The sequence below is a fragment of the Anomalospiza imberbis genome, chromosome 2 (assembly GCF_031753505.1).
Source record: "Anomalospiza imberbis isolate Cuckoo-Finch-1a 21T00152 chromosome 2, ASM3175350v1, whole genome shotgun sequence".
NCBI classification, from domain to species: domain Eukaryota; kingdom Metazoa; phylum Chordata; class Aves; order Passeriformes; family Viduidae; genus Anomalospiza; species Anomalospiza imberbis.
In genome coordinates, this window is record NC_089682.1 from 746572 (window position 1) to 771916 (window position 25345).

The 25345-nt window shown below is 49.6% G+C and overlaps 1 protein-coding gene and 1 long non-coding RNA gene across 2 annotated transcripts in view; both read left to right on the forward strand.

The window, feature by feature from the left end:
* Positions 1–25345, forward strand: part of LOC137468105 (uncharacterized) — a 106913-nt gene that overhangs the window by 81198 nt on the left and 370 nt on the right. The gene's annotated exons all lie outside the window — the stretch shown is intronic.
* Positions 13096–25335, forward strand: IFNAR2 (interferon alpha and beta receptor subunit 2). Its single transcript, XM_068179465.1, has 10 exons — positions 13096–13225; positions 15108–15406; positions 16597–16693; positions 19358–19399; positions 19699–19828; positions 20180–20349; positions 21590–21762; positions 22037–22199; positions 22866–22984; positions 24329–25335. The coding sequence occupies exons 3-10, from the start codon at positions 16651–16653 to the stop codon at positions 24998–25000; spliced, it is 1512 nt and encodes a 503-aa protein (XP_068035566.1). The 5' UTR covers positions 13096–13225; positions 15108–15406; positions 16597–16650; the 3' UTR covers positions 25001–25335.

Here is a 25345-nt window from a genome sequence, read left to right on the forward strand (position 1 = left end):
CCTTTCTGACTCGAGGACCAAACCCAGAACTTGTTGCTGAGTTCTCTCTTTTCCACGCACTGCTCAGGGGGGATAAAGAGGGGATCAAGCCCTTTAAAGGCTCCCAGGGACACTTAACACCTGGAGTGGAAGTGACAAAAGAGCTGTGCAGGAACAGCATGGCCAGCAGTGGGTGAGGGCTCCAGGAAGGGGTGAAATGCCCAGCACCAGATGGATGTCCCCAGACAGACCCCAAACCCTGCCTGGGCTGTGGATTGGCTCCTGCTCTCCTTCAGTCGAATGATTCAGGGCTCAGAGAAGGGAAATTGTTTCCTTTCTAGACTAAACACACAAGAAGTGCCTCAGTAAGGTGCCATTACACTGGGGAAAAATCAGACTAGCACCTTTATTTCCCACCTTCTCCCTTCATCCCTGGAAATCTGGGCTGCACCACAGGCACAGGGAAGGCAGAATTTAGCAAAGGCTAAATGTAGGAATTTCTCTTAGAGGATTCAAGGCTTTTTAGCCAAGGTTTGCAGCAGCAGGCTGGGTGTATCCCAGTAGGAAGAGGTGCTGAAAAGGAAAATCAAGGAGAAACACCCCCAGAAGAGATAGATCTGCGTATTAAATCGATTTTACCAAGGTTAATTGATTTAAGGAACATGAATCATGTCCCTACTGCTGTCAAACTAAACTCATCCAGGCAAAAGCTTGGAATGAAAGCTCTGAGACAGCAGAACTACTGGAGGCCCCTCTGCTAAGTCTCAAATCTCTGAGATTTAGCATTAAATGTTTGAGATCAGTTGCATCAAATCCCTCTGATAAATCCAAGCTAAGACAGAACGATCAGACTGATCCATGGAAAACAGAATAAAGGAACCAATAAAGGTGATTCTTGAAAAGAAACTGGATTTTAACAGACCTCCAGGTCAAAGCCAGGTAACTTTTGGAAGAAAACACAGACTCTGAGCATGATTTGTTCCAGTAGTTACAACAAGAAGTAATGCAACAAAAATGATTTCTTCTTTATCTTTTAATTAAAGTACATTTTCCCCCAGGAACAAAATCCAATCTCACAGCATAAAAAAGCCCAAAAATGAAATGCAAGTTTTCTCCCTCCAAAAAGAGCTTTTTTTCTTTAATCTTGTGAAATATTCCAAGTACAAAGCCATCCCAACCCATTTTCCCAAAAACCTGCTGTGGGTTGTTCTGAATCCACAATCTCACAATGTGTTGTGACAGTTGCAGTGATGAAAAAATTATTAATAATCTGAGATAAATTTTCTTTGGTTTGGGCAACACAAAAGGCCACAGTTATTTGAGCCACTTATAGATGTGGAGAGGATTAAAAATAAACAGATTTTAAATATAATGCCTTGATTACACATGCAGGGTAACTCTCCCACAGACTCTGAGAAATACTTTTATCCCATTTTTTAAATCCCATTTTTTATCCCATTTATTTCTGCCAATTTTTTTTTTATTTTTAGGCAGACCTAACTTGATGGAACAGCTGAAAAAGTTACTTACAAAGCAGAACTGGTATCAAACAAAGCTAAAGAGAGAAAAGTCCTTTTTGAAAGGCAGAAATGTTATTGTCGTATCCCAGAGAAGAATTTGGGGCACAGAGAAGGAGAGAAATTAGAGAGAAATTAGAGAGAAATTAGAGAGAATTTAGAGAGATTTTAGAGAGATTTTAGAGAGAAAGGACAGGCCCAAAGTCCCCCAAGTCCGAGGATGCAACACCAAATATAAATAGAAATTAGGGGAAAATTTATTTCCAAAGCAAAGAGAAGCTCTTAGGGTTACTCTAAAATAAAGATAAGAAATGGGGTTTTTTTAAGCTTTGTGAAGTCCAGGATCTGCACAGTTCTACCCTTTGGAAATGATCTGTCCCTTCATTAATTTTAATCCTCTTTGGGTTTCCCTGCATTACGGAGAAGTGTGAGGGGAGATGTTTGTGCAAACAAGGATCATGAGGTTTCCTGGTTTTATATGCAGGATCAGGAAATTCCACCACAGGGCAGCACCAGCTCAGGAACACTCTGCACTTGGAGAGGGGATTCCATACACAGAATTCCCGGTGCTCTGAAGGAATGGTCACGCTGGCCAGCCAAATTTATAGCATCAAAATCAGCTGTGAAAATACACGTCTGCGATATTTGACTGCACTAAATGGAATAAACTGCATTTAACAGGATGTGAACGCTTTATAATCATACCTGGCCCCAAACCTGCTGGTTTGGAATAAATACTCGATGTAAATCAACAAAAATTCCACAGGAGTTCCCTGCAGCTCCCACACGTTGCCACATGGGAAGCTGGTGTCCTAGGTTGGAAATGGGGGTGTGTATTAAATTTCCATCTGTCAGAGGTGGGGCAGTGTTGTTGGTGGACACGAAGCGAGTACACAGACGTTTGGCGAGTTGAAAAGAGAAAAAAGAGAAAGTTTTATTTGTGTTTCTAGTATTTATAGAATTCTAGAGGTGACTGTGGATTGGAGGATGGAATCACTACTTCTCTAACTACACTGGTCGAACTAACAGTCTATCATTTCTCTCTTCTCACAAAGAAGAGTGTAAAACAATCATTATTTACATGAACAGTGTGTGAGGACTCCAGTAGAAATGTATAAACATATAAACATATCATTGAAGAAGATTTATGAGAACTTTAAAGCTTTTAAAAGAACTATAAAGGAAAACGTAACACTTCTAAAAATCAGGGCAACAGGGCAGTTATCTTCTGTTAATTGGGCAGTTTTCTTTATCTCTTCCACAACCAGCCCTCCCCCCAGGAGATCTCTTCTGTTCATGGGCCATTAATTATTAATTATCTTCTGTCCATGGCCAGTGAGTGTCCCTGCATGGCTGAGAAAATTCCATCATCCCATGGGGAGATGCTCCGCCCAGGGGAGGAGCCAAGCATTCCTACCTGGATACAATCTGACTTTGGAACACCACAGCAGCCTTTGCCCACTGCATTCCCAGAGGAGCAGCTTTCTTCCCCACCCCATTCCCAGAGGAGCAGCTTTCTTCCCCACTGCATTCCCAGAGGAGCAGCTTTCTTCCCCACTGCATTCCCAGAGGAGCAGCTTTCTTCCCCACTGCATTCCCAGAGGAGCAGCTTTCTTCCCCACTGCATTCCCTGAGGAGCAGCTTTCTTCCCCACTGCATTCCCAGAGGAAGCCCAGGCCCATCTCCAGCAGCCCTGGAGCTTCAGAGGAAAACTCCAGCCTTGTCCAGGATCCCTGCTCCAGCAGAAGCACAGCTGGCACTGCAGGAGGGCTGAGCCACCATGGAATGGGACTGCTGCCACCACCCTGACCCACAGGGGGTCAGCTCTGTTCTGACTCTGGCAGTGGTTTGTTTTGTTTTTTGTACTATTGCATTTGTATTTTTAATTTTCTTTCTGTTACTCCTAGTCCCACATCTTTGCCTGACAGCCCCTTAATTTCAAAATTATAATAATTCGGCGGGGGGGGAGTTTGCATTTCCCATTTCAAAGGAGGCTCCTGCCTTCCTTAGCAGACACCTGGCTTTCAGACCAAGATAGTTGGGTACAACTTTCCAGCTGCTCCACAGAGCTCAGTGGATTGTGGAAAGAGAGATCACAATTAAGGGCTGTCTTGCTAAAGGCGTAAATCCCGGAATCCTGGAATTACTGGGGCTGGGAGAGCCCTCCAGGATCATCCAGTGCCACCTCAGAAATGGATTTTTTTTCTTAGCCTCCATCCTAAAACCTGCATCTTGCTTTATATCTGTTCCTGCATTCTAAACCCTTAAACTCTGAGTTTCCCACCCTGTGATATCACACACTTCTGTTCAAACTCCACCCTCACAATTCCAGTTCTGTCATTCCATTTTGGAAGCTTCTCCAGGGCCTGAGGCCAGTGCAGTATTCTCCTGGGGGTCAGGGCCTGGCAGCACAGAAAATCTGGAATTCCCAGCAGCCAGGGTTCCAGCAGTGCCCCAGCCCCACCAGCATCGCCCCAAGCCCTGTCCCCAAGGCCACATCCAGGCTCCTCCTGAGCACTCCCACAGGCAGTGACTCCAAACCTCCCTGGGCAGCTCATCCAAGGCCTGACCACTCTGCCAGGGAAATTTTCTTTCCCAGTCTCCAACCTGAGCCTCCCCTGGTGCCGTTTGAGGCCATTTCCTCTCGTTTTTTCCCTGCCCCTCCTGCCAGGAGCTGTGCAGAGCAGTGAGGTCCCTCCTGAGCCTCCTCTTCTCCAGGCTGAGCATCAGAGAGCTTTGACTTCTCCAGCCTGCCCTAAAGGTGGAGTTTAGAAAGTGCTGGATCTTCTCAGAATCCCAGAATCAAGGCTGGGAAAACCCTTCAGGATCACCCAGTGCCACCCCTGCCCCACCAGCATCACCCCAAACCCTGTCCCCAAGGTCACATCCAGACTCCTCTGGGACAATTCCAGTGACTCCAAACCTCCCTGGGCAGCTCTTCCCACGGCCTGACCACTCCTTCATGCCATTTTTTCTTTTCCAACCTGAGCCTCCCCTGGTGCCATTTGAGGCCATTTCCTCTCCTCCTTTCCTTGGGACAGGGCTGCAGAGCTGACCCCCCTCACTGCCCCTCCTGTCAGGAGCTGTGGCCCCCCTGAGCCCCCTTTTTCCAGACCAAACACCCCCAGGATCCCCAAAGCACCAGCAGTGCACTCCAGCCCCTCTTTCAGAAGAGAAGGGAAGAACAGAACGGGAGAATTTCTTCCATTAGAAAATCACGGATTATTTCACTTCTTGCACGTGTAAATCAAGACAATTACTCATGAGTTCTATTCTCACACAAAACACCAATTTGCTGGATAATACCCTTTTCTTGACCCAGAGATGGGGTAACTGAGAGGTGTTTTACAAACTTTTATTCCATTTTCCGTCTCATGGGAAGGGTGAGACGATACAGATGTTACAATTTATGCCATCACAATCAGAAGCCAACTATTTCCTAATTACAGTACGTTATCAGTGCTTCTTGGCCTGTCAGCTTTTGCCACACCATGCTGTAAATGCCTTAAAGTTAATAATCCAAAACTATCCCTCATGGACACCACTACAATGCATCTTTCATAGTTCTGTTTCTCCAAAGGATCCAGTCTTATTTGTAAGACCATCCTCTAAAACTGCTTTTTAAACTTCATTTCTCTCTCAACAATCTGCCCCATTCCATGGCATTTCTAAATCAACATTCCTTATCTCAAAATTTATGTACGAATACCTGCTGTGTGAACCCTCTATTAAACCCTGAAAACTCTCCACAAATCTGTTTCTCACAAACTGCCAGCAGCAAAAGGCTCCCAGGCACCCACCTGCTGCTCCCTGCAGCCCCAGCACCTCCTGTGCCACCCCCAGAGCCAGAGCAACTCCTGAAAGTTCCAATAATTCCCCACAAAGAGAGCCCATGCTCCTCTCGTCTAATTAGATAATCTGCCCACGTGTTTAGCACCAAGGCATCCACTCCTTAATTGGGAAAAGTCAAGGGCAGAAACTAATTAGCAGCATTAATCAAAAGCAGGGGTCTAATGATAATTAACAACACGTCCCCACTACAATAGATCCTTTTATTAGGAGGTGTTTCAAATTGTAAAATTAAAGGAGGAGTTTTATAATGAGTGTTTCCAATTGCCATCTTCTGGCAAAAGTCTGCACTATTTCCTCAAAATAAAGAGTGGGATCAGGCTAAACAATGATTTCCCACTCAAGGCCTGTAAGTATTCATCCTGTTCTGCTAAAAAAAGAGAAAGGTGAAGTTCCCAGGTCACTCTCCAGATTACTGCAGCCACTGAGTGCCACGGCCAGAGCAGTCTGGGTCCTGCTGTGGCCAAAATGCTCCCTCCCATCCTCACTGCAGCAAAAAAAAACCCACACAAGGGGAAGGGGAACCACCAAATCATGCCATAGTGGGGGTTTTGCTGCTCTCCACAATCATGGGAGGCTACAAGGCTTAAAAGGGTGGCAAAGACCTCACATTTTGGGGGGAATAAAGGGTTAACGATCTGCAGAAAAAACAAAACTAAACAAAAAAACCCAACAAACAACAACAAAAACAAATCCCAAAGTCACTGCAGAGGTCTCCAGGGAAAAGAGGGCCGGAGGGGAGATGCCCCCATCCCAGCTCACCCCTTCAGGGAAGTTTCCCAGGAGTGTGGACGTGGTCAGGCACACCCCAGAGATGAAACCCCTCTGCTCAGGGTCTGTGTGCTCAGCAGACTTGAACCCTGCTCCTGCCACCCCTGGGGCTCTTTCCACACTGCCACCTGTTCTCTCCTGGATTTCCCATTGCAGAGCTGACAGAAATGCATCCTCATGGCAAGGTGGAAATCCCCATCCCACGGAGAGACAAGGGCAGCAGTTGTTTGCTGCCAGCTGAGCTGCAAATGACGTTGTTAATGACATTATTAGAATATTAACAACCATTTCCTCAGGAAAAAAGGCTCTGCTGTGCCATTATCGGTTATTTAGGGCCAGGAAAGCATCGAGGGAGGGCAAGTCTCCTGTCACACCCCAGGAAGGAGATGCCCACCGAAATGAAATCTGTGCCCACAGCTGTGCAGCTCCTGCAGGGCACCACAGCACATCTCCTCTCCTGCACTGCCCCCGGGGACAGCACAAAGGAAAAGCCTGAAGCGGCACCAGGGAGGGGCAGATTTGACACTGGAAACATTTCTGTCCCTCACAGAGTGGCCAGGCCCTGGGCTGAGCTGCCCAGGGAGGTTTGGAGTCACTGGAATTGTCCCAGAGGAGTCTGGATGTGACCTTGGGGACAGGGTTTGGGGTGATGCTGGTGGGGCAGGGGTGGCACTGGGTGATCCTGAAGGGTTTTCCCAGCCTTGATTCTGGGATTCTGAGAAGATCCAGCACTTTCTAAACTCCACCTTTAGGGCAGGCTGGAGAAGTCAAAGCTCTCTGATGCTCAGCCTGGAGAAGAGGAGGCTCAGGAGGGACCTCACTGCTCTGCACAGCTCCTGGCAGGAGGGACAGTGAAAGGAGGAGAGGAAATGGCCTCAAACGGCACCAGGGGAGGCTCAGGTTGGAGACTGGAAAGAAAATTTCCCTGGCAGAATGGTCAGGCCTTGGATGAGCTGCCCAGGGAGGTTTGGAGTCACTGTCTGTGGGAGTGCTCAGGAGGAGTCTGGATGTGGCCCCTGGGGACAGGGCTTGGGGTGATGCTGGTGGCACTGGATGGTCCTGGAGGGCTCTTCCCACCTTGATTCTGGAATTCTGTGATCCTGACAGGACCCTGCTCACAGCTCATTTCCCATCTGCTCAAACTCCTGTGAGGCACAAAGCACAACCCAACCTCAAACTTTACGGGAGCAGCCAGAGACCAGGGAGAGCGGCAGAAATCCTTGTGCCTCCCCGTGTCCAGGGCTCAGCAGCTTTTGGAGGCTGAAATTCCCACTGGAAATTAAAGTTCTCCACCCCTTCTGCACCTTTCTCTACTCTTTCTCTACCATTCCAAGCCCCTCTACTCACACTCATTTAATCAGCTCATTTATTTCACTGAGACTATTCCTGTGAGTAAGATAAGTAAATGACTGCAGGGCTACAGGAGCACTGAAATTCTGAAAATCCATCCCCTTTGTTCAGTCTCCATGGGCGGGTTCATGTGCATTCCATGTTAGTCTGTCAAATCCTGAGCAAAAGCTTCCCAGGACTTCCAGAAGTTTACAGAAGGGAGAACATAAATAAAAGCCTCTGAGGTCCAGTCTTCACATGTCTCCCAAACCAAGGTGGTTGGGATTTTCCAACATCCTCCTCCCAAAGGACTCTGTCAGATTAAGTTCTTTTTTGACTTTCTACAATTTTTTCCCCTAATTTTCTACAAATTCATTTCCCACATCCTCTTATGGAACAAAATAAATCCAACTGCTCCACCACCACTGCTGTATCATTTTGCTGTTTCTGTGCTCCACCTTAGTGAGGAGGCAGAGCAAAGCAGGAGAAATAGAAATTGTTATTTCATCTGGTGCGTGCACTGACAACAATTGCCATCCATATTGATTAACCCGTGGGGATTTAAAGCCCACAGGCTGTGAAATCCCAGCTGAGGGTAACACTGATTGCATGTTCCTGTGTTTGTATTTGTCTGAGAGCACTGAAACCACAGGTGCCATGTCAAGTCTTAACTCCTTTTTGCCAGGGTCAGGATTAAATGTGTGGACAGTATTTCTGGTCGGGACTCAGATGTTTATCAGCTCTTGTCTCTGTCACAGTCTCACAAACCCTGAGCTCTGCAGCACTTCACTCCAACAAACTAAAAATGGAGCCCATCTCTCTCTCTCCAAGGCCTTTTAAGGATCAACTGTCCAATTAAGAAATGACACCTCAATTATTTTCACTTTTATCCCAATACCCAACCACCCGTGCCCGCAATGGGGACTTTTTTATCCAATTCCACAAAACCACCCAAACCCATGGAGAAGGAGGTGGAGGAGAAGGAGCAGCCTCCACCCTAAAACCTCCATCCTGCTTTATATCTATTGCTGCATCCTAAACCCTTAAACTCTGAGTTTCCCACCCTGTGATATCACACACTTCTGTTCAAACTCCACCCCACAATCCCAGTTCTGTCATTCCATTTTGGAAGCTTCTCCAGGGCCTCAGGTCAGTGCAGTGTTCTCCTGGGGGTCAGGGCCTGGCGGCACAGAAAGTCTGGAATTCTCAGCAGTCAGGGTTCCAACAGTGCCCCAGCTTGGGAGCCTCCAGGTGAGTGCTGGGCACTCAGTGTGGTGCTGCCAGGGTGGGGAGCAAACTTTTAAAGCAGGAACTAAAATTTCTGGGGTGTGAAAGGCAAGGAAGGGGCAGATTTTGCTTCATTTGTCCTGTGAAATGAATGGATGAGACACTGACATCTAGGACAACATGCTCCTGACCTCTCACTTCTTTAAAAATAATATTTATTATTACTGTTATTATATTGGGTGTTAAGAGGTGTGTGAATGAATGAGAAAAATCTTCTGGTATTAATGATTTTCCAGGAATGAGTTCATTTCATAGAGTCCCAGAATGGTTTGGGTTGGAAGGGATCTTCAAGATCCTCCAGTTCCAACCCTCTGCCATGGGCAGGGATAACATTCACCAGACCAGCTAGCAGCATCCAACCTGGCCTTTGACTTGTTAAAAGAAACACACCCTGGTTAACCCAAAAATCTCCCCTTTTCTCCCATTGCCAAACCTTGATAGGTTCAGCACAGAAACACTGGGCTGTTCTTTGCAAAGCTACAGAAGGTCTGATGCTGGAGGTTGGAAAGAGATTTGAATATGTCCTAGAGAGTTCTCCCAGTCCCAGTGTTAAACAACCTGTTAAATCAGCAAACTGGATCTTGGAAAACAGAGGGGATTTCTGTTCAGTCACCTCTGTGATGCCTCAGGTTTGGCTTTTCTATTTTCCACGTTCTGTGCTGCTTTCGTGTGCAGCTCTGAGCTTCACATTATGGGATGGTGAGCTCTCTGCACAGAGCAGGGAGACAAAACAATTCCTGCTCCAGCTGGGTACCAAGGACAAATGATCCAAATCTCAGCCCAGGAGCACAAACAACGTGGGCTGGAGAGAGGAAAACAAGCAGGATGGGACTGCATGGGCTAAAGCTGGAATGGGACAATGAACTGCAATGTGCCAATGGAGCAGAGCTGATCACAGTGAGAGCCCCCGGGAGCGCTCGTGCATTTTGGGACCAATTGGGTTCATCTTGGGTGCAGCCCTGGCTGGGCTCTGGTGCTGCCCAAGGTGGATCCATGGATGTCGTAGTTGAGACAATACAAAGCACCATACTCCATTTTTAGAAGGCTTCAAACTGTTTTTATTAATGCATGCATGCTTTTTATACATTCATACAAAACTCAGAGGTTTACACTTTACTCACTGGTCAGGAAAGACAAACCACGTGTTTATTGGAACAGGCAGTTGCAGGTTTCTCTTATTTCTCCTTCTTTCTTCCTTGGTTTCTGTGTCAATGACCTTGGTAGAAAATTCTTTCAGGGGTGAGCATGGATCCTCTGATCAGACTTCTCTCTGCTCACAGGAGTCGCTGTAAAACCTCTCCCACACATGGAGGTCTTTTAATAAATCCCTACTTTATTCTTTGACCCTGTCCACTCTCTGCTCCAGGTCAGCCTGCACAAGGCAGCACCCCAGTGTCCAGCCTGGCCTTGGGCACTTCCAGGGATCCAGGGGCAGCCCCAGCTGCTCTGGGCACCCTGTGCCAGGCCCTGCCCACCCTGCCAGGGAGGAACCTGAGCCTGGAAAGGGATTTCAAACAACCTTGCCCAAAACAAAAGGGTTCTCAGCACAAACGAGGCTCTCGCCAGGTTTCTAAGCCAGAAATGTGCCTGGGTGTCAGAACTGGAGACGAACCCCAGAGGTGGCAGAAAGGGACAGGAATGAGTCACTGAAGGAGCAGCAGAGAGCTGCTGTGGCTCTGGCCTTGCACAGGAAATCTCTCAAAACAAACAAGTAAAAGCAGCTTTTGTGGGGACAAGAACCACTGCTGTCCCACCTCAAACCTGGCAGCACGGCAGAGCACAGGGCCAGCACCACACGGGAAGGACCTGCATTAATAATAATAATAACAATAACAACAACAACAACAACAACAATAACAATAACAATAACAACAATAATTTTTAAAAAATTAATTACTGGCTTCTATATTGAGTGTGCTGATCCATGACATACTGGAAGGTTTAATAAACTGAGGTGGTGCTCAGACAGAACTCAATCTTCCAAAGGGTTGATGAAAACTTGCCAAGACAAAGAGCATAAATCGGTGTATATTGAATTTTAACACAGGTATCTCTCACCAGACTTCCCAATGGCTTTTCCAGTACTTTTTCCTAGAGAAACAGCATCACCTTCAGGCCAAAGAAAGACACATCCCAGTTTTTTTAATTGGGGAAAATGTAGAGAAATACTTCTCAAAATCTTGCACATTTTAAAATTCTTTCTGAGCCAAGACTGCAAAACATGAAAACATGAACATGCGGAAAAAAAAAAAAAAAAGGACAGTACACAAATTTTAAAAAATAGAAGGATGGAGCAGTCTTTCCTAGTTTTGGATACACTGAAGTTTCAGAAGAGCCCACACAGAAAAAATCAAGACTGCAAAAATATAAAGACATATTTTTTATTCTCCATTTCTTTGCAAAGGGCACAGTAGTTTTACCAACTACTGTGGCAATTATTCTGCAAGCTGAAACCGCCAGTGACAACAACACAGACAGAAGGCCCCTGTGGTACAGGAACAGTAGAAAACAGGATGTTTCAGGCTGTGCAAGATGACGTTCCCAGCAGAAATCAAGATTTCTGCTCCAAATTCACACATCAAACACTAAACCACGGAAGGAAATGCTTCTGCCAATGCCCTCCAGAAAGAGCAAACTGAGAGCAAAGTGAGCAGCCTGGGCTGCTGGGAGGCTCCCTGCTTGCGGCATGGAACCAGACGAGCTTTAAGGTCCATCCCAACCAACCCAATTCCAATTTGGTTTTAAATCAGGTTGGATTCTCTGTACCAGGGAAATCGCAGTGAACTCTCCAGGTTTCTTTTCTGTAACTTTGTTTTGCAACTGAGAAACAGAGGGCAGATGCTGCAGTGAACAGGAAATTCAGCATTTCAGCTGGTTCCTCAAACACCTCCTGCCCTGCCCAGGGCACTGCCATGGCCCGAGCTGCTCCTCACCCAGCCTGGCTGGGCAGGGAACAGCCCTGCGAGGGACTGACCCGCCAGGGACAGCACACCCTGGGCTATGGATCCACCCATGGAATGGTCTGGGGACAACGAGCCCTAAAGGGGCTCCAGGAGAGCTGCAGAGGGACTGGGGACAAGGCCTGGAGGGACAGGAGCCAGGGAATGGCTCCCACTGCCAGAGGGCAGGGCTGGATGGGAGATTGGGAATTGGGAATTGTTCCCTGGCAGGGTGGGCAGGGGCTGGCACAGGGTGGACAGTGAATCACAGAATCCCAGAATGTCCTGAGCTGGGAGGGACCCCCAGGGATCCCCCAGTGCCAGCCCTGCCCTGCCCAGACCCCCACAACCCCACCTGGGCATCCCTGGCAGCGCTGTCCAAAGGCTCCTGGAGCTCTGGCAGCCTCGGGGCCGTGCCCATTCCCTGGGGAGCCTGGGCAGTGCCAGCCCCCTCTGGGGAAGAACCTTTCCCTGCTCTCCAGCCTGAGGTGCCCTGGCCCAGCCCCCGGCGCTCCCTGGGTGCTGTCCCTGTCCCAGAGCAGAGATCGGAGCTGTCCCTGCGCTGCCCTCGGGAGGAGCTGCAGCCCCGGGGAGCTCTGACCTCAGGCTGCTCCAGGCTGAGCTGACCCCAGGACCTCGGGGGGCCCCTCCAGACCTTCTCCATCCTCGTGTCCCTCCTTTGGACACCTTCCAACAGCTTCTGATCCTTTATTGAGACAGCCAGAACTGTCCCCAGCACTGGAGGCGAGGCTGCCCCAGCCCAGAGCAGAGCGGGACCATCCCTTCCCCCTGGGCAGTGATGGTGGCCCCGGTGTCCCCAGCACAGGGCTGTCCCTCCTGGCTCCAGGGCACGGCTGACTCTGATCCTGCTGCCCATGGAGCAGGACCCGCAGGGCCCTTCCCTTCCCGCGGCACCGCAGGAACTGCGGCTGCCCCTGGATCCGCGGCCGTGCCCAAGGCCAGGCTGGACACTGGGGCTGGAGCAGCCTGGCACGGTGGGAGGTGTCCCTGCCCTGGCAGGGTGGCACTGGCTGGGATTCAGGGTCCCTCCAACCCAAACCTGCTGCGACTCTGATTCTGTCAACGTGGAAGGGGAGCAGCCACCGCTCCCGCAGCTTTTTCGCACAGCGCACACGGCAGAGCCGGGGGTGGAGCGGGCCCGGCCGAGTGAGAGAAACGGAAATAAAAGCAGAAACCGAAATAAAAGCAGCAAAGGCCTTTCCGCGAGTGCGGGCACAGACCGGCGCCGCCGAGGCAGCGCCGCCATGGCGCCGCTGGGCGGGGCCTGCGGCGAAGGGGCGGGGCTTAATGGATGGAGGCGTGGCATGAGGGCCTTGGGGCGTGGCTGGCCCGTGTGGGGGCGTGGTCCAGCCGCGCGTGGGCGTGGCCCATGCGGAGGGGCGGGTCCCTCTCGCCCCGTCCCCACCGCCATTTTCCGCTGGGCGCCGGCGTCCGCGGCAGCCGGGGGTCTGCGGGCGGCGGTGAGGGGCGATAAGGAGCGATAAGGAGCGATGAGGAGCCGGAGCGGACCCCGTGGGGCGTGCTCGCCGCGAGGTACGGCTGGAAGGTGGCGGTGTGTGCGCTGTCCTGTCCCCACGCTGCCCCTGGGCGCGGCCCTGCGGTGACAATGGAGCGGTTCCCTGAGGCGAGCGGGGCCGCGCTCCCTCGGCCGGGTGAGGGGAGCGGTCCGGTCCGCTGCCCGGCTGCTCCAGGCGATTCCTGGCGGGCTCCGCGGCTCCGGGAGTGCTGTGCTGGCGCCGTGAGGGGCCCGGGCCCGAGCGGCGCCCCCTGAACCGCACACGGAGCCCCAAAAACGCGCCGGGTTCGCCTTTGGCAGCGTCCCACTCTCGGCACTGCCCCCGGCCGTAGCCTGGGAGGTGCCTGGGGATGGGTTTGGTGAGGGAATCGCACCGAGGCCTGGTGTTTGTGAGGAGCAGCGGCTGCCGTGGGCTCTGCAGCGCCCCTTGTCTCAGGCCTGGTTCGCTGTGTCCCCCGCTCGGGGGCAGATCCCAGATCCCCGGGGCTGGAAAAGCCCTCCCAGCCCATGCAGTCCCACCTTGTCCCCAGCCCAGAGCTCTGAGTGCCACCTCCAGGGGACACCTGCAGGGATGGGCTCTCCAAAGCTCCCTGGGCAGCCCCTGCCCAGGCCTGAGCAGCCTTTCCATGGGGAAATTCCTGCTGCTGGCCAAGCTGAGCCTGCCCTGGCCCAGCCTGAGGCTGTCTCCTCCCCAGCACTGTGGCAGCCCATGGGTAAAGCGCTGTTGGTAATGGCCTTAGGTTATTGAGGTTAAGTGATTTCATATCTTTAGAAGTGGTTAATCCAAAGTCTCCCAGCAGTTGAGGGTGGGAATAATGCTACAGGCACAGCGTGGTTCCCTGGCTCGGCTGGATTCAGGATTTTATAGAGCTCCAAGGGTGCCAGGATGGTGCCAGACTCTGCTCCGTGGTGCCAGTGGCAGGACAAGGAGCAATGGCCAGGAACCAAAACACAACAGTTCCAGCCCAGCCTGAGGAAGAACTTCTTTCCCTGGAGGGGCAGAGCCCTGGAAGAGCTGCCCAGGCAGGGGCTGGAGTCTCCCTCTCTGGAGACATCCCAAACCCCCTGGCACGTTCCTGTGTCACTGCTGCCGGTGGCCCTGCCTGGGCAGTCTCAGAGGTTCCTCTGCAGACATCCCTGCTGGCCGTCAGTGTCTCTGCCTCTCTCAGTATTCCCATAAGCTGATTTGTGTAAATAAATAGACCATCTGCTTGTTTCAGAGAACTGGGGGAGAGTTTTTCTGAAATATGAGCCACTGACTTTCAAAACCTCAAAGCTGGTTTTTTTTTTTTCTTTTCTGATTGGAAGCAAGTATAACACCATCCAGCCTGAACCTGAGAGTCACTAGGCTGGAGCCCCTCTGGAGCCAGGCTGGGAGAGCTGGGGTGCTCAGCTGGAGAGGAGAAGCTCCAGGGAGAGCTCAGAGCCCCTGCCAGGGCCTGAAGGGGCTCCAGGAGAGCTGGAGAGGGACTGGGGACAAGGCCTGGAGGGACAGGAGCCAGGGAATGGCTCCCACTGCCAGAGGGCAGGGCTGGCTGGGAGATTGGGAATTGGGAATTGTTCCCTGGCAGGGTGGGCAGGGGCTGGGATGGAATTCCCAGAGCAGCTGGGGCTGCCCCTGGATCCCTGGCAGTGCCCAAGGCCAGGCTGGACACTGGGGCTGGAGCAGCCTGGGACAGTGGGAGGTGTCCCTGCCATGGCAAGGGTGGAATGGGATGAGGTTTAGAGTCCCTCCAGCTCCAGCCAGTGTGTGATTCCTTGAGCTCCAGCTGTGGCTGCTGTGCCTGTGTCCCCTGAGCCGTGGGAGCACTGGGGCTCCAGGCTGCTCCTGGGGTCTCCTGTGGCCACAGCCTGGCCTCAGGGCCTGCACTCACTGCTGTTTCCATGGCTTCTCCACAGGCACTGCTGCAGCTCTGAAGGGGAGGAGTAGCAAAAGCTCGTCACAGTTCTGACAGAAATGGTTTTCCCCTGGAATCTCCCTGCAGAGGACATCCAGCTTTAGACAGCTGTGGAATCCTGGAGATGAACCCATTTTATCACATTTTCTCAGGCATTGGAGGGTGCTGAACAAATAACTGGACTTTGAGTATGCCTCATGTAGGAGACTCCTTTGTTCAGCAGCCAGAGGCACACGGGAGCCTGGTGTGATTCCCAGAGTGGGACTGTGGTCCTGGCAGCATGGCCAGCAAGGATCCAAGGTACACACCACACATCCCTCTGGGCAGGGAGTGCTTTGGACAGGGCCTGGCGTGAGCTGCAAGGGTTAACAGGGAAAGGAAATTGTTTTACAAGTGAATCCAGCATCCCCAAGCTTTCTCCTGGAGGGAACACTTTGAACAACCTGGGAAATCCCAACTGCAGGTGCAGCTGCTCTTTGGAATGACTTTTGCTTGAATGAAGTAGTAAAGTGAGGGGAATAGAACATTCCCTGAGGCTGTGGAATTGTCAGTTGCACAGAGCCAAGTTCCTAACATTTATCCAGTGATTTCCTATTTCCTGCCAGAACTTTGAGCACAGGGAGATTGACTTCTCAGATAAGGGGTTTTAGTTCATCTGAATTTAACAGATGACTTCTGTCCTCTGTTAAGACATGAATATACAGGGTTATTTATTAGTATATTAATATATGAATATACAGAGTGTTCTCTGGCATGATTTTAAACTGGTTGTTTTGCAGAGAAGATAATTCCAGTTGTATTTGCAAATAATGTTAAGTTAAAAAGCAGTTAATTTTTGTTAAACCTGAGGGGAAGATTCTTTAGAAATAGATATACCTTTGCCCAGCTAACTCAAAACCAGGTCCTGTGGATATTAATATTATGGGGATGTTAAATAGAGTAAAAAAAAAACAGTGAAGAGAAGGATTATTTTAATAGATTTTATGCATTAAAAATTGTAACATAAACCTAATAACTTCTTTATAATTAATTTTTTCTAAGCTCCCTGTTCATCTTTTCTCTTTCTGGAAATGTTTCTTACAATGGTGATGAGTATATTTCAAACAAAGCCAAGCAAGGCTTGTTTCCATTGTATTAATGAAGTTAGAGTGAGTGGCATTGAATTTTCAGATACTATCTTAATGCAAAGTTAATATAAATAATCATACAGAGGCTTCTGCTTTATTTGAAGTGGTAGGAGCCCATTCCCCGTGGAAAAAGGGAAGTGCTGTTGCCATGAAAATGGACAAAAATTGCCATAAAATGATAAAGATCAGTGCCCCCCCCCAGTAACTCTTCCAGTTACTCCCCCAGTAGCCACTGTCCTCCCTCAGACACTGGAGAGTGTAAAACAGCTCATTACAGAAACGTTGGGTTACTTAAAAATTATTTACTAAGGTAATTGACTGTGATAATTTAGTAAATTGTGCTTGTTTTTCACGTATTTGTAGGAAGCGAAGCAAAATGTTCCTTTTGCAAGCAGAGAGGTTTGTTTGTTAATCTCCATGAGAACCCCAATGGATGTGCCAGTGCCTCTCTGTCAGCTTGGTAAGTACCTTAGCCTTTGGGCTAAAGAGCAGCACTGCAGGGAGCTCACGAATTCATTAATAATCCTGCTGAGTTAATGAAGTAAGAACATCTCAGGGTCTGGGTGTCGGGATGACCCCAAGAGTGTAAAAGTCTTTTTCCTCCCAGCCTGAGCAGCCAAAGAAGAAGTCTGGAATGCGTAGGGTCGGCTTCTCAAGGGTGTTCCTTTTCCCTTATCCATAAGATTCTTTCTCCGACCTGCTGAGCTCTGTCCAGCAGGTCGGCCGTGGCATTCTGTCCTGGACTCCAACAAGAAACCATCATGGTTATTGTAGAACTCTCCCTGGAGTAATTCCCAGAGTCGGGATCTGTTGTGTTACCCCTGCATGCTCCGTTCTGTGCATAAACCATGAGCAGGGCTGGAGCCCCTCTGGAGCCAGGCTGGGAGAGCTGGGGGTGCTCACCTGGAGAGGAGAAGCTCCAGGGAGAGCTCAGAGCCCCTGCCAGGGCCTGAAGGGGCTCCAGGAGAGCTGGAGAGGGGCTGGGGACAAGGCCTGGAGGAACAGGAGCCAGGGAATGGCTCCCCCTGCCAGAGGGCAGGGCTGGATGGGAGATTGGGAATTGGGAATTGTTCCCTGGCAGGGTGGGCAGGGGCTGGGATGGAATTCCCAGAGCAGCTGGGGCTGCCCCTGGATCCCTGGCAGTGCCCAAGGCCAGGCTGGACACTGGGGCTGGAGCAGCCTGGGACAGTGGGAGGTGTCCCTGCCATGGCAGGGCTGGCACTGGGTGGGCTTTAACATCCCTGCCAGTTCAGACCATGCCATTCCATGGTTCTGCCTCCCTGCACGTCCAGGAACTCTCAGTTACATGTGAGAGTTTTTACTTTTTATTCTGAGTTTTCCCAGCACTCCTCAGTTTCTGGATTAGCAGGTGAAACAAGCACAGTTTGGCTGAGCTGTACTTGTGAGAAGGGGGTTTGTTAGGATCCTTTAATTCTGTAAAAAGGGTCAGATCGTCATCCCACAACCCCACACTGGTTTGGGTTGGGAGGGACCTCAGAGCCCACCCAGTGCCACCCCTGCCATGGCAGGGACACCTCCCACTGTCCCAGGCTGCTCCAAGCTCAGTGTCCAGCCTGGCCTGGGACACTGCCAGGGCTGGTAGAAACTCCTGATAGGCCAAGATGCTGTAGAAGATTCCCCACACAGTTTCCAGACCATCTGTATTTCCCCAGGCTTAATCTTCCCAGTTGCTTGTTCTAAGATATTTGTCTTGGCTGTGTCTCCTTTGTTTGAGTGTGTCACAAACAGTTTTGCAACTGTTTGACTTCCTTTGCTAAACTTGTTTGTTGAAACAAAGTTCAGAGGCAGTGGGAGCTCTGAACTGAAAGGAATTTGGTTTGGCTAGAGAAGAGGCATTGAAACATCAAATAATGCTAAATGGAATAGAGCAGCAATTCAGCAGACACAATTTATTTCAAATCTGAGCTTGTGTTCTGATAATAATTATTATAGTTTAAATATTGCTTTATTTATCCCCACTGGATGTTTTCTTTTCCAATTGGGTGATTTTCTTCTCCATTGTTCTACATTTAGTTACAGTTAAACCCATTATTTGTGGATCCCATAAAGATTGTTTAAATTTTCTGATTCAAGGCCCAGCTTTCTCTTTTCACAGTCATGGTGACTGTGGTACATCTTTTTAACAAAACAGGTCAAGGCAAAAGAGAGTTTTATAGAAGATAAGGAAGGAACTCTCCAGATTTTCCCATGGAAATTGTGTAAAACAGAGAAGAAATGTGTTTGGAATTAAAGTAGTGACTGCTTTGGCCAACTGAGTGTGGGAATCGGCATCTGAGTCAGAGGCATGACCACAAAATGCCTTAAAACAAGAACAGGAAGTTTCTCCTTGTTGCACTCAAAGCAGAAGGGAGGCTGAAGGGTCTTGAGAAAAAAAATAGAAGAGTCAGAACAAAAACTTCAAGTGTTTTGAAGCACTGTGAAAAGATGGGAATAATGAGAAGCTGGGTTGGTCACGGAAAAGAAGCCTGGATGCAGAGAGACCCTGGGTGGATCAAAGTCCTCCTAGGGAGGTTTTACAGGAAGATGTAGGAACCTCTGGAGTGGCAGGATTGCCCAGGGAAGCTGTGGCTGCCCCTGGATCCCTGGCAGTGCCCAAGGCCAGCTTGGAGCAGCCTGGGACAGTGGGAGGTGTCCCTGCCCATGGCAGGGGTGCAATTAGGTGTTCTTTAAGGTCCCTTCCAACCCAAACCATTCTGAGATCCATGAGGGCGAGTCAAGCAATAATGGAATCTTTTCCCAGATCAGTTCTAAAATTCTTGGGATGGCTTGAAAAGGTGTTTGAAATACAGTCAGAGTCCTCTGAGTCATGATTTGATGAGAACATCATGGGTGTTTTTGCTGACACTGAGTCTTGAACCTCACATGGAGGGAACAGCGTCTGGATCCAGGAGCCAGCTCCTTCTCAGAACCCCAGGTTCATGGACACTTCTCCCAGGCTCTGGAGAAGGAGGGAAGTGTATGGAAGTCTGGCAAGATGTGAAAGAAAGTAACATTTCCACCTGGGAGTACTGTGTATGAATCCAATTGTTGCAAATGAATATTTGAAATAAAAGGCAGGTCCTGTGGATTCACCAATGCATTAATACAGAGTTTCACTTTCCAGTGTGCCTCACCTTTCTGTCTACAGCTGTTTGCAGCCTGCCTGGTAAGAGTGTTACCATGTTTAAAATGCTTTTCCTAACACATTTCATGGCTTGCACATCCTCACCAATCATCATTTTGGAACTTCATGCTTTTTGGAGAAAGAGAAATATACTCCATGTGCACAGTGCTTTGCATTCCTGTGTCTGTTGTGCTGAGCTCTCCCATGTGGCTGCTTTCTGGGGCAAATCCTGAGCTGCTCTGAATGGGTTTATTTATTAGAATTGTTGCAAAGCTCAGAATTGTTTGTTGGTTTTTTTTTTTTTTTTGTTTGTTTGTTTTTTTGTTATTTTTCCTCTCTAGAAAGAATTTTGGAGGGGCTTCCCTACAACCTCCAGATGGACTCCCACAATTTCCAGCACATTTTGACCTGGCAGGCAGAACATGACCCCGCTGTGCCGGCATCCTACAACGTGCTGTACAGAGACCACAGGCAAGTCACACAAAATAAGGCAAAATTCTGCTTTTAATGTTTATTGACTCAAAGAGGAGGGAGCTTTGGAGTGCCCATCCCTGCAGGTGTCCCCTGGAGGTGGCACTCAGTGCTCTGGGCTGGGGACAAGGTGGGCACGGGGCACAGCTGGGACTGCATGGGCTGGGAGGGCTTTTCCAGCCTCAGATATCCTGGATTCTGTGAAAATAGTAAGGCTGAGGTTTTCTCTGTTTTTCTTGGTGTTTTCTTAGTTTTTCTGTTTGTTGTTTTTTTTCCCCGGAGAAATGCCCTCCTCACACTCCTGTGCCTTCTCACATCAGAGAATTGAGACTCTTCTGCTCTTTTCTGCAGGAGCCAGAGCTGGATGAGTGCTCGGCAGTGTTCAGGCATTGCCCTGCTCTCCTGTGAGCTGACAGAGGAGTTCAAGGACACATCCACTGAGTATTCTGCACTTGTTCAGAGCATTGGAGGAGCTCAGGTGCTCAATTCGTCTGTGCTGCGCTTTGTGCCGCTCACTGAGAGTAAGATCTCTCTCTGCGTTTCTTTTTGTAGTTTTCATTAGCAGCTGATGCCTGAGTTATGTTCTGCTGCCTTTGCTGTAAGACTCCACACTGGCTGGGTTGGTGGCTATTTGTATATAGTGTTTCATATATCTGTTACAAAGCCTAAAGATAGGTTTCTAAAATGAGTAGTTCTGATAAATGAGCGAGGCTCTGGTTTTGAAATAAATACATTATAAATATAAAGGAAATACAGTTGTGCATTGACAAACACCAGGTAAAAATCTCCTGACTGTGTAAGGTACATAACTTAAAAAACAGCATTATTTTTGTGTGTTCAAATAGTGAATGTTGAGTTAAAAAATGCCAAGTCTGCACCAGGTGTAGGGAAGAGATTGATTGTTTGTGCATCAGTCTGCCCTTTTCCTTGCTGAAGATACTTGTCTTTATTATTCACCTTTGGCTCTGCTTAAAATGGAGTTTTCAGCTAACAGAGGCAGATACTGAGGAGCAGCTGGAGAGCTGTGGAGGATGAACTGATGATGTTTCCCCTGAGCTCAGCAGAGGCAGCTGCTGTGTCCCCTTCCAGAGTCAGAAATGAGGGAACACTGTAGGGAATGAGGGGAGTGGGACAAGGAGAACATCCTGAGGAGGAGCCCTGCAGTCTCTCAGCAGCTGGTTTAAGAAAAAGGACAGGACAAGGGGGAGTGGCTTTCAGCTGAAGGAAGGCAGGGCTGGGTGGGAGATTGGGAATTGGGAATTGTTCCCTGGCAGGGTGGGCAGGGGCTGGGATGGAATTCCCAGAGCAGATGGGGCTGCCCCTGGATCCCTGGCAGTGCCCAAGGCCAGGCTGGACACTGGGAGCAGCCTGGGGCAGTGGGAGGTGTCCCTGCCATGGCAGGGGTGGCACTGGATAGGCTGTGAGGTCCTTCCCAACCCAACCCATTCCAGGATTCTATTCTGTACTTTAACCTCACCTTCAGTCTCAGGTAGATACAGAGATCACATTTCTGTGAAGCTGGAGCAAAGCCTCTGTCCCCTTTCTGCTTCTTCCTTCCACTCCTTTCCCTTTAAAATCTGGCCAAGTGGGAAATGATGATTTGGCTGTGGAAGTTAAATGTTGCAAGGCCTTGTGGATTTACAGCAGTGACCTCTCTGGAGTGTGCTGAGCCAGCTCTGTGTGCATCACAGAAATGGCATTGGTGCTGGATAAAGTGTGTATGTTTTCCATCATTTTTTCCTCTTTCTTGTTTTCCAACAGCAATTCTGGGACCACCAGAAGTGAATATCACTTCCTGTCCAAACTGCATCAATGTCACCATAAAGCTGCCAGCCTCTCACTTCAGAGCCAAGGGGAAGCTGCTGTCTTTAATTGATATCTATGAAGAGCTGGATTATGACATCACACTGAAATCACAGGATGGAGAGCATAAGGTAGGCAAATTTGGGAATAGTTGTGCTTTAGGGGGGGAACACAGAGGGCATAAAATGGCTCTGATGGTTAACAGGTTCCCAAAACCAAGTATGTGACTAGAAGCAAAAGAAAACATAAAAATAGATTGCTTAGAAGAAAAGAGAGAGCATGGCCAGCAGAATGTTTCACATGGCCAGCAGAGTTTGCTTTCACTGCAGGGGGGCAGGTCTGGAGGAGTGAGCAGGGGCTCTTTTCAGCCAATAACTGACTCCAAAACACTGTTCTTCATGGCAGAGGCCACGGCAGAGAACCACTGAAGAGCTGTTCAGTACTGTCATTGAGGAATTGTATCCCAGCAGAAATTACTGTGTGTCCGTGGGGGTCACTGCATCCCTGAACAAGAATTCTGTCCCCTCCCCATGGAAATGTGTCACCACAGACTCGGAGGCTCGGCAAGGTAAGGGAGCTGTGGGGCAGGGGGCTGGTCTTGGTGTAGGGACACTTACAGTTCAGTCCTAAAAAACAAGTGATCACAGAATCCCAGAATATCCTGAGCTGGGAGGGACCCCCAGGGATCCCCCAGTGCCAGCCCTGCCCTGCCCAGACCCCCACAACCCCAGCCTGGGCATCCCTGGCAGCGCTGTCCAAAGGCTCCTGGAGCTCTGTCAGCCTCGGGGCCGTGCCCATTCCCTGGGGAGCCTGGGCAGTGCCAGCCCCCTCTGGGGAAGAACCTTTCCCTAAAATCCAACCTAAACCCTCCTGGCCCAGCTCCAGCTGATCCCTGGTGCTGTCCCTTGGAACCTCACTCGTAGAGATAAACATTCCAAGAGAGAACCATTGTGGGTCTTGAGGAGTGAAATATAAAACCCCACTGACTTTGGGGCAACAAATCTCTTGGCAATCCCCTGAGCCATACAGGTCTCCACAAACTCTGCAGAAAGATGGAGTCACTTCTTTTGTAACTCCTGATGCTAATTTGGGATTTGGTCGTGTTTTGAATTTGACTTTCACGGGTCCCTTCTAACCAAAATTATTGGTGATTCCTAATAGCTGTTGTGACTGGGAGATCTGGAATGTGGTGGTGGGACACTTCCTCCATGTGTGTTTGATTTTTTCACTCCAGGGTATCATGAAGCTGCAGTGGCAGGTGCTCTCTGTGTTTCACTGATCATTGCTGCAGTCCTCAAGTGTGTGCATGCAGCAGGTTTCATTTTCCCGAAGTTTTCCCTTCCTCAGACCTTGGTATGTAACAGCTCTCGGATCTGCCCTTTCTGCCTGGCAGCAGCTGGAATTTGCAATCTTGTGCTTTAGGTTCAAGTTCTGTAAGAGCACAGAATGTTTGCATTTGCAGTTTACCTCAGTCAAAGATGATCTCTGGGCTGCTAAGTTTTGTCTGATCTTCAGAACAAATATTCAAAACCATTTCTCGCTATTTCTGTGACAAGATACTAACAGAGAGGATCATCCCACCCTGCTCAGGGGGAACATCCAGGAATATTCCACCCAGTTCTGGTCCCCACGGGGCACAGAATATGTGGACAGGCTGGAGTGGGTCCAGAGCAGGGCAGGGGTGAGCAGAGGACTGGAGAAGCTGTCTCCCCTGTGAGGAGAGACTGGAGGAGAAGTTGTTCCACTGTTTAATAATAATAAAATAATCTCTCTTGGACTTCTTCTGTGATTAAGCACAGAGGGAGCCAGTCCAGAGCCAGCTAATTTATTTCCATAGATTGAATTGCCACTAAATTTCAAGCAAAAAACCTAAGATTTCTTGTTTCTATATTTTATCTTTTCTTGCTTGTTCTATTTTTTACAGTCTCTGACTTCTTTTACATTCAGTTCTGTAGAGCTTTTTAGCATAAATATTTTTCATTTTCTACAAACATACCCAGAGCAGATGGGTATCACTTTTTTCTAAGACTTTTTCCACGTTTCTGTCCTTTGCTATGTCATCACTCACATCCCAACAGTTGCTGAACACGTTACTAAGGACTGTCTAAGGTTTATTTATTTTTTTATTGTCAACATGATGAATGCTTCAAATATTAAATAATCCTGTGAAGTGCAGAGGGAAGACAGGGCATGGCATGTTAAAATGGCGACGATCGCTTCAAAAGATAATTTCTAAAGGATGTGAAAATTGCTCAGCTGTGATAGAGGTGACTGCAAGAGTTGAGTGAGTGACAAGACTCAGCTCACCCTGTGAGGGTGGGCAGGCCCTGGCACAGGGTGGGCAGAGCAGCTGGGGCTGCCCCTGGATCCCTGGCAGTGCCCAAGGCCAGGCTGGACACTGGGGCTGGAGCAGCCTGGCACAGTGGGAGGTGTCCCTGCCATGGCAGGGGATTGGAATGTGATGATCTTTTAAGATCCCTTCCCACTCAAGCCATTCAGGGGTTCTGTGATGTTCAGGAATGGAAAAGAAGGAATGATCCTAGATACCCTGAACTCTCCAGAAAAAGCCCAAACTGTGGCACATGAGGGACCATTTGTTTGACAGCTTCATGGCTGGAGGTTATTTGGGATTTTTTTTTCCATGGTGTTGTGTGCATATGTGCGAAAGTGGCTGAGTTGATTTAATTCCTCTTCCAGGCATGCATCAGGAAGTTGGCCTACTCACCTTGGGTGTCTGAGTCAGAAACGCTGGCCTCTGTGGAGATCATCCCCAGAGAGGTGAAAAGCAAGGCCAGGGGCTGCAGAGGCAGTGCCAGTGACGACAGTGACAGCAGTGACAGTGACAGCGACGCCAGTGACAGCAGTGCCCTGTGTGACCACAACTACGCGAGGCGGGAGAGGCTGGGCAGGGGCAGTGTCCCCCAGGGCTGGGACACCTCCAGCAGCCTGAGGCAGTACTCAGTGAGCAGCCGGGCTGGGGACACGCCAGCTGCTGAGCCACAGGAGCACCAGGGGCACCCTGAAGGGGACAGAGACACCAGGAACGAGTCCCTGAGCCCTCTCCCTGGGGACAGCTGTCAGCCCCAGGGGAGCAGCGAGTGCTTCACCATCAGCCTGCACACGGTGCTGCTGGGAACCCTGGAGCAGGACGGGCACGGCTCTGCAGCTGCTGCCCCGGCCCAGCAGGATGCCGGTGACTGGCACTGTGCTCATGCTGTGCAGGAAAAGCTGCTGGAGGATGCGGGAAGTGGGCAGGGAGCACCTTGTTCTAATGACTTCCATGAGTGGCAAAACGCCTCCTCTTCCTCTGAGGGAAGCGATTCTTCGGACTCAGACGCAGAGCAAGTGACGGGGTACATGAAGAGATGAAGAAGGGAGAACTGCTTTTACTTTATAACATAGGGACCAGTGTTGTCCAGCTTTTATTTCTGGACTGAACACACAGATGTTGTCCTTTCATTAGCATTGTGTGAGTGTGGGCTCCTACAGAAAGAGCTGGGGCTGTTTGTCTCGAGAAGGATCCAAAGAGCCCTTGGAGCCCCTTGCTGTGCCTAGAGGGGCTCCAAAAGAGGGGCTTTGGGCAAGGGATGGAAGCAGAGGACAAGAGGGAATGGCTTCAAACTGACAAGAGGGCAGTTTTGGATTAGAAACTTCCCTGTGAAGGTGGGTAGAAACAGTTTTCAAGGCCTGGAGGGACAGGAGCCAGGGAATGGC

Bases quoted from the DNA above. Each gene is read 5' to 3' on its own strand.
- IFNAR2 (XM_068179465.1), top strand. From the start codon at position 16,651: ATGAGAACCCCAATGGATGTGCCAGTGCCTCTCTGTCAGCTTG. The intron at 21,763-22,036 runs GTAGGCAAATTT...TCTTCATGGCAG, and splicing joins CACAGGATGGAGAGCATAAG to AGGCCACGGCAGAGAACCAC. The intron at 22,200-22,865 runs GTAAGGGAGCTG...TTTTCACTCCAG, and splicing joins AGACTCGGAGGCTCGGCAAG to GGTATCATGAAGCTGCAGTG.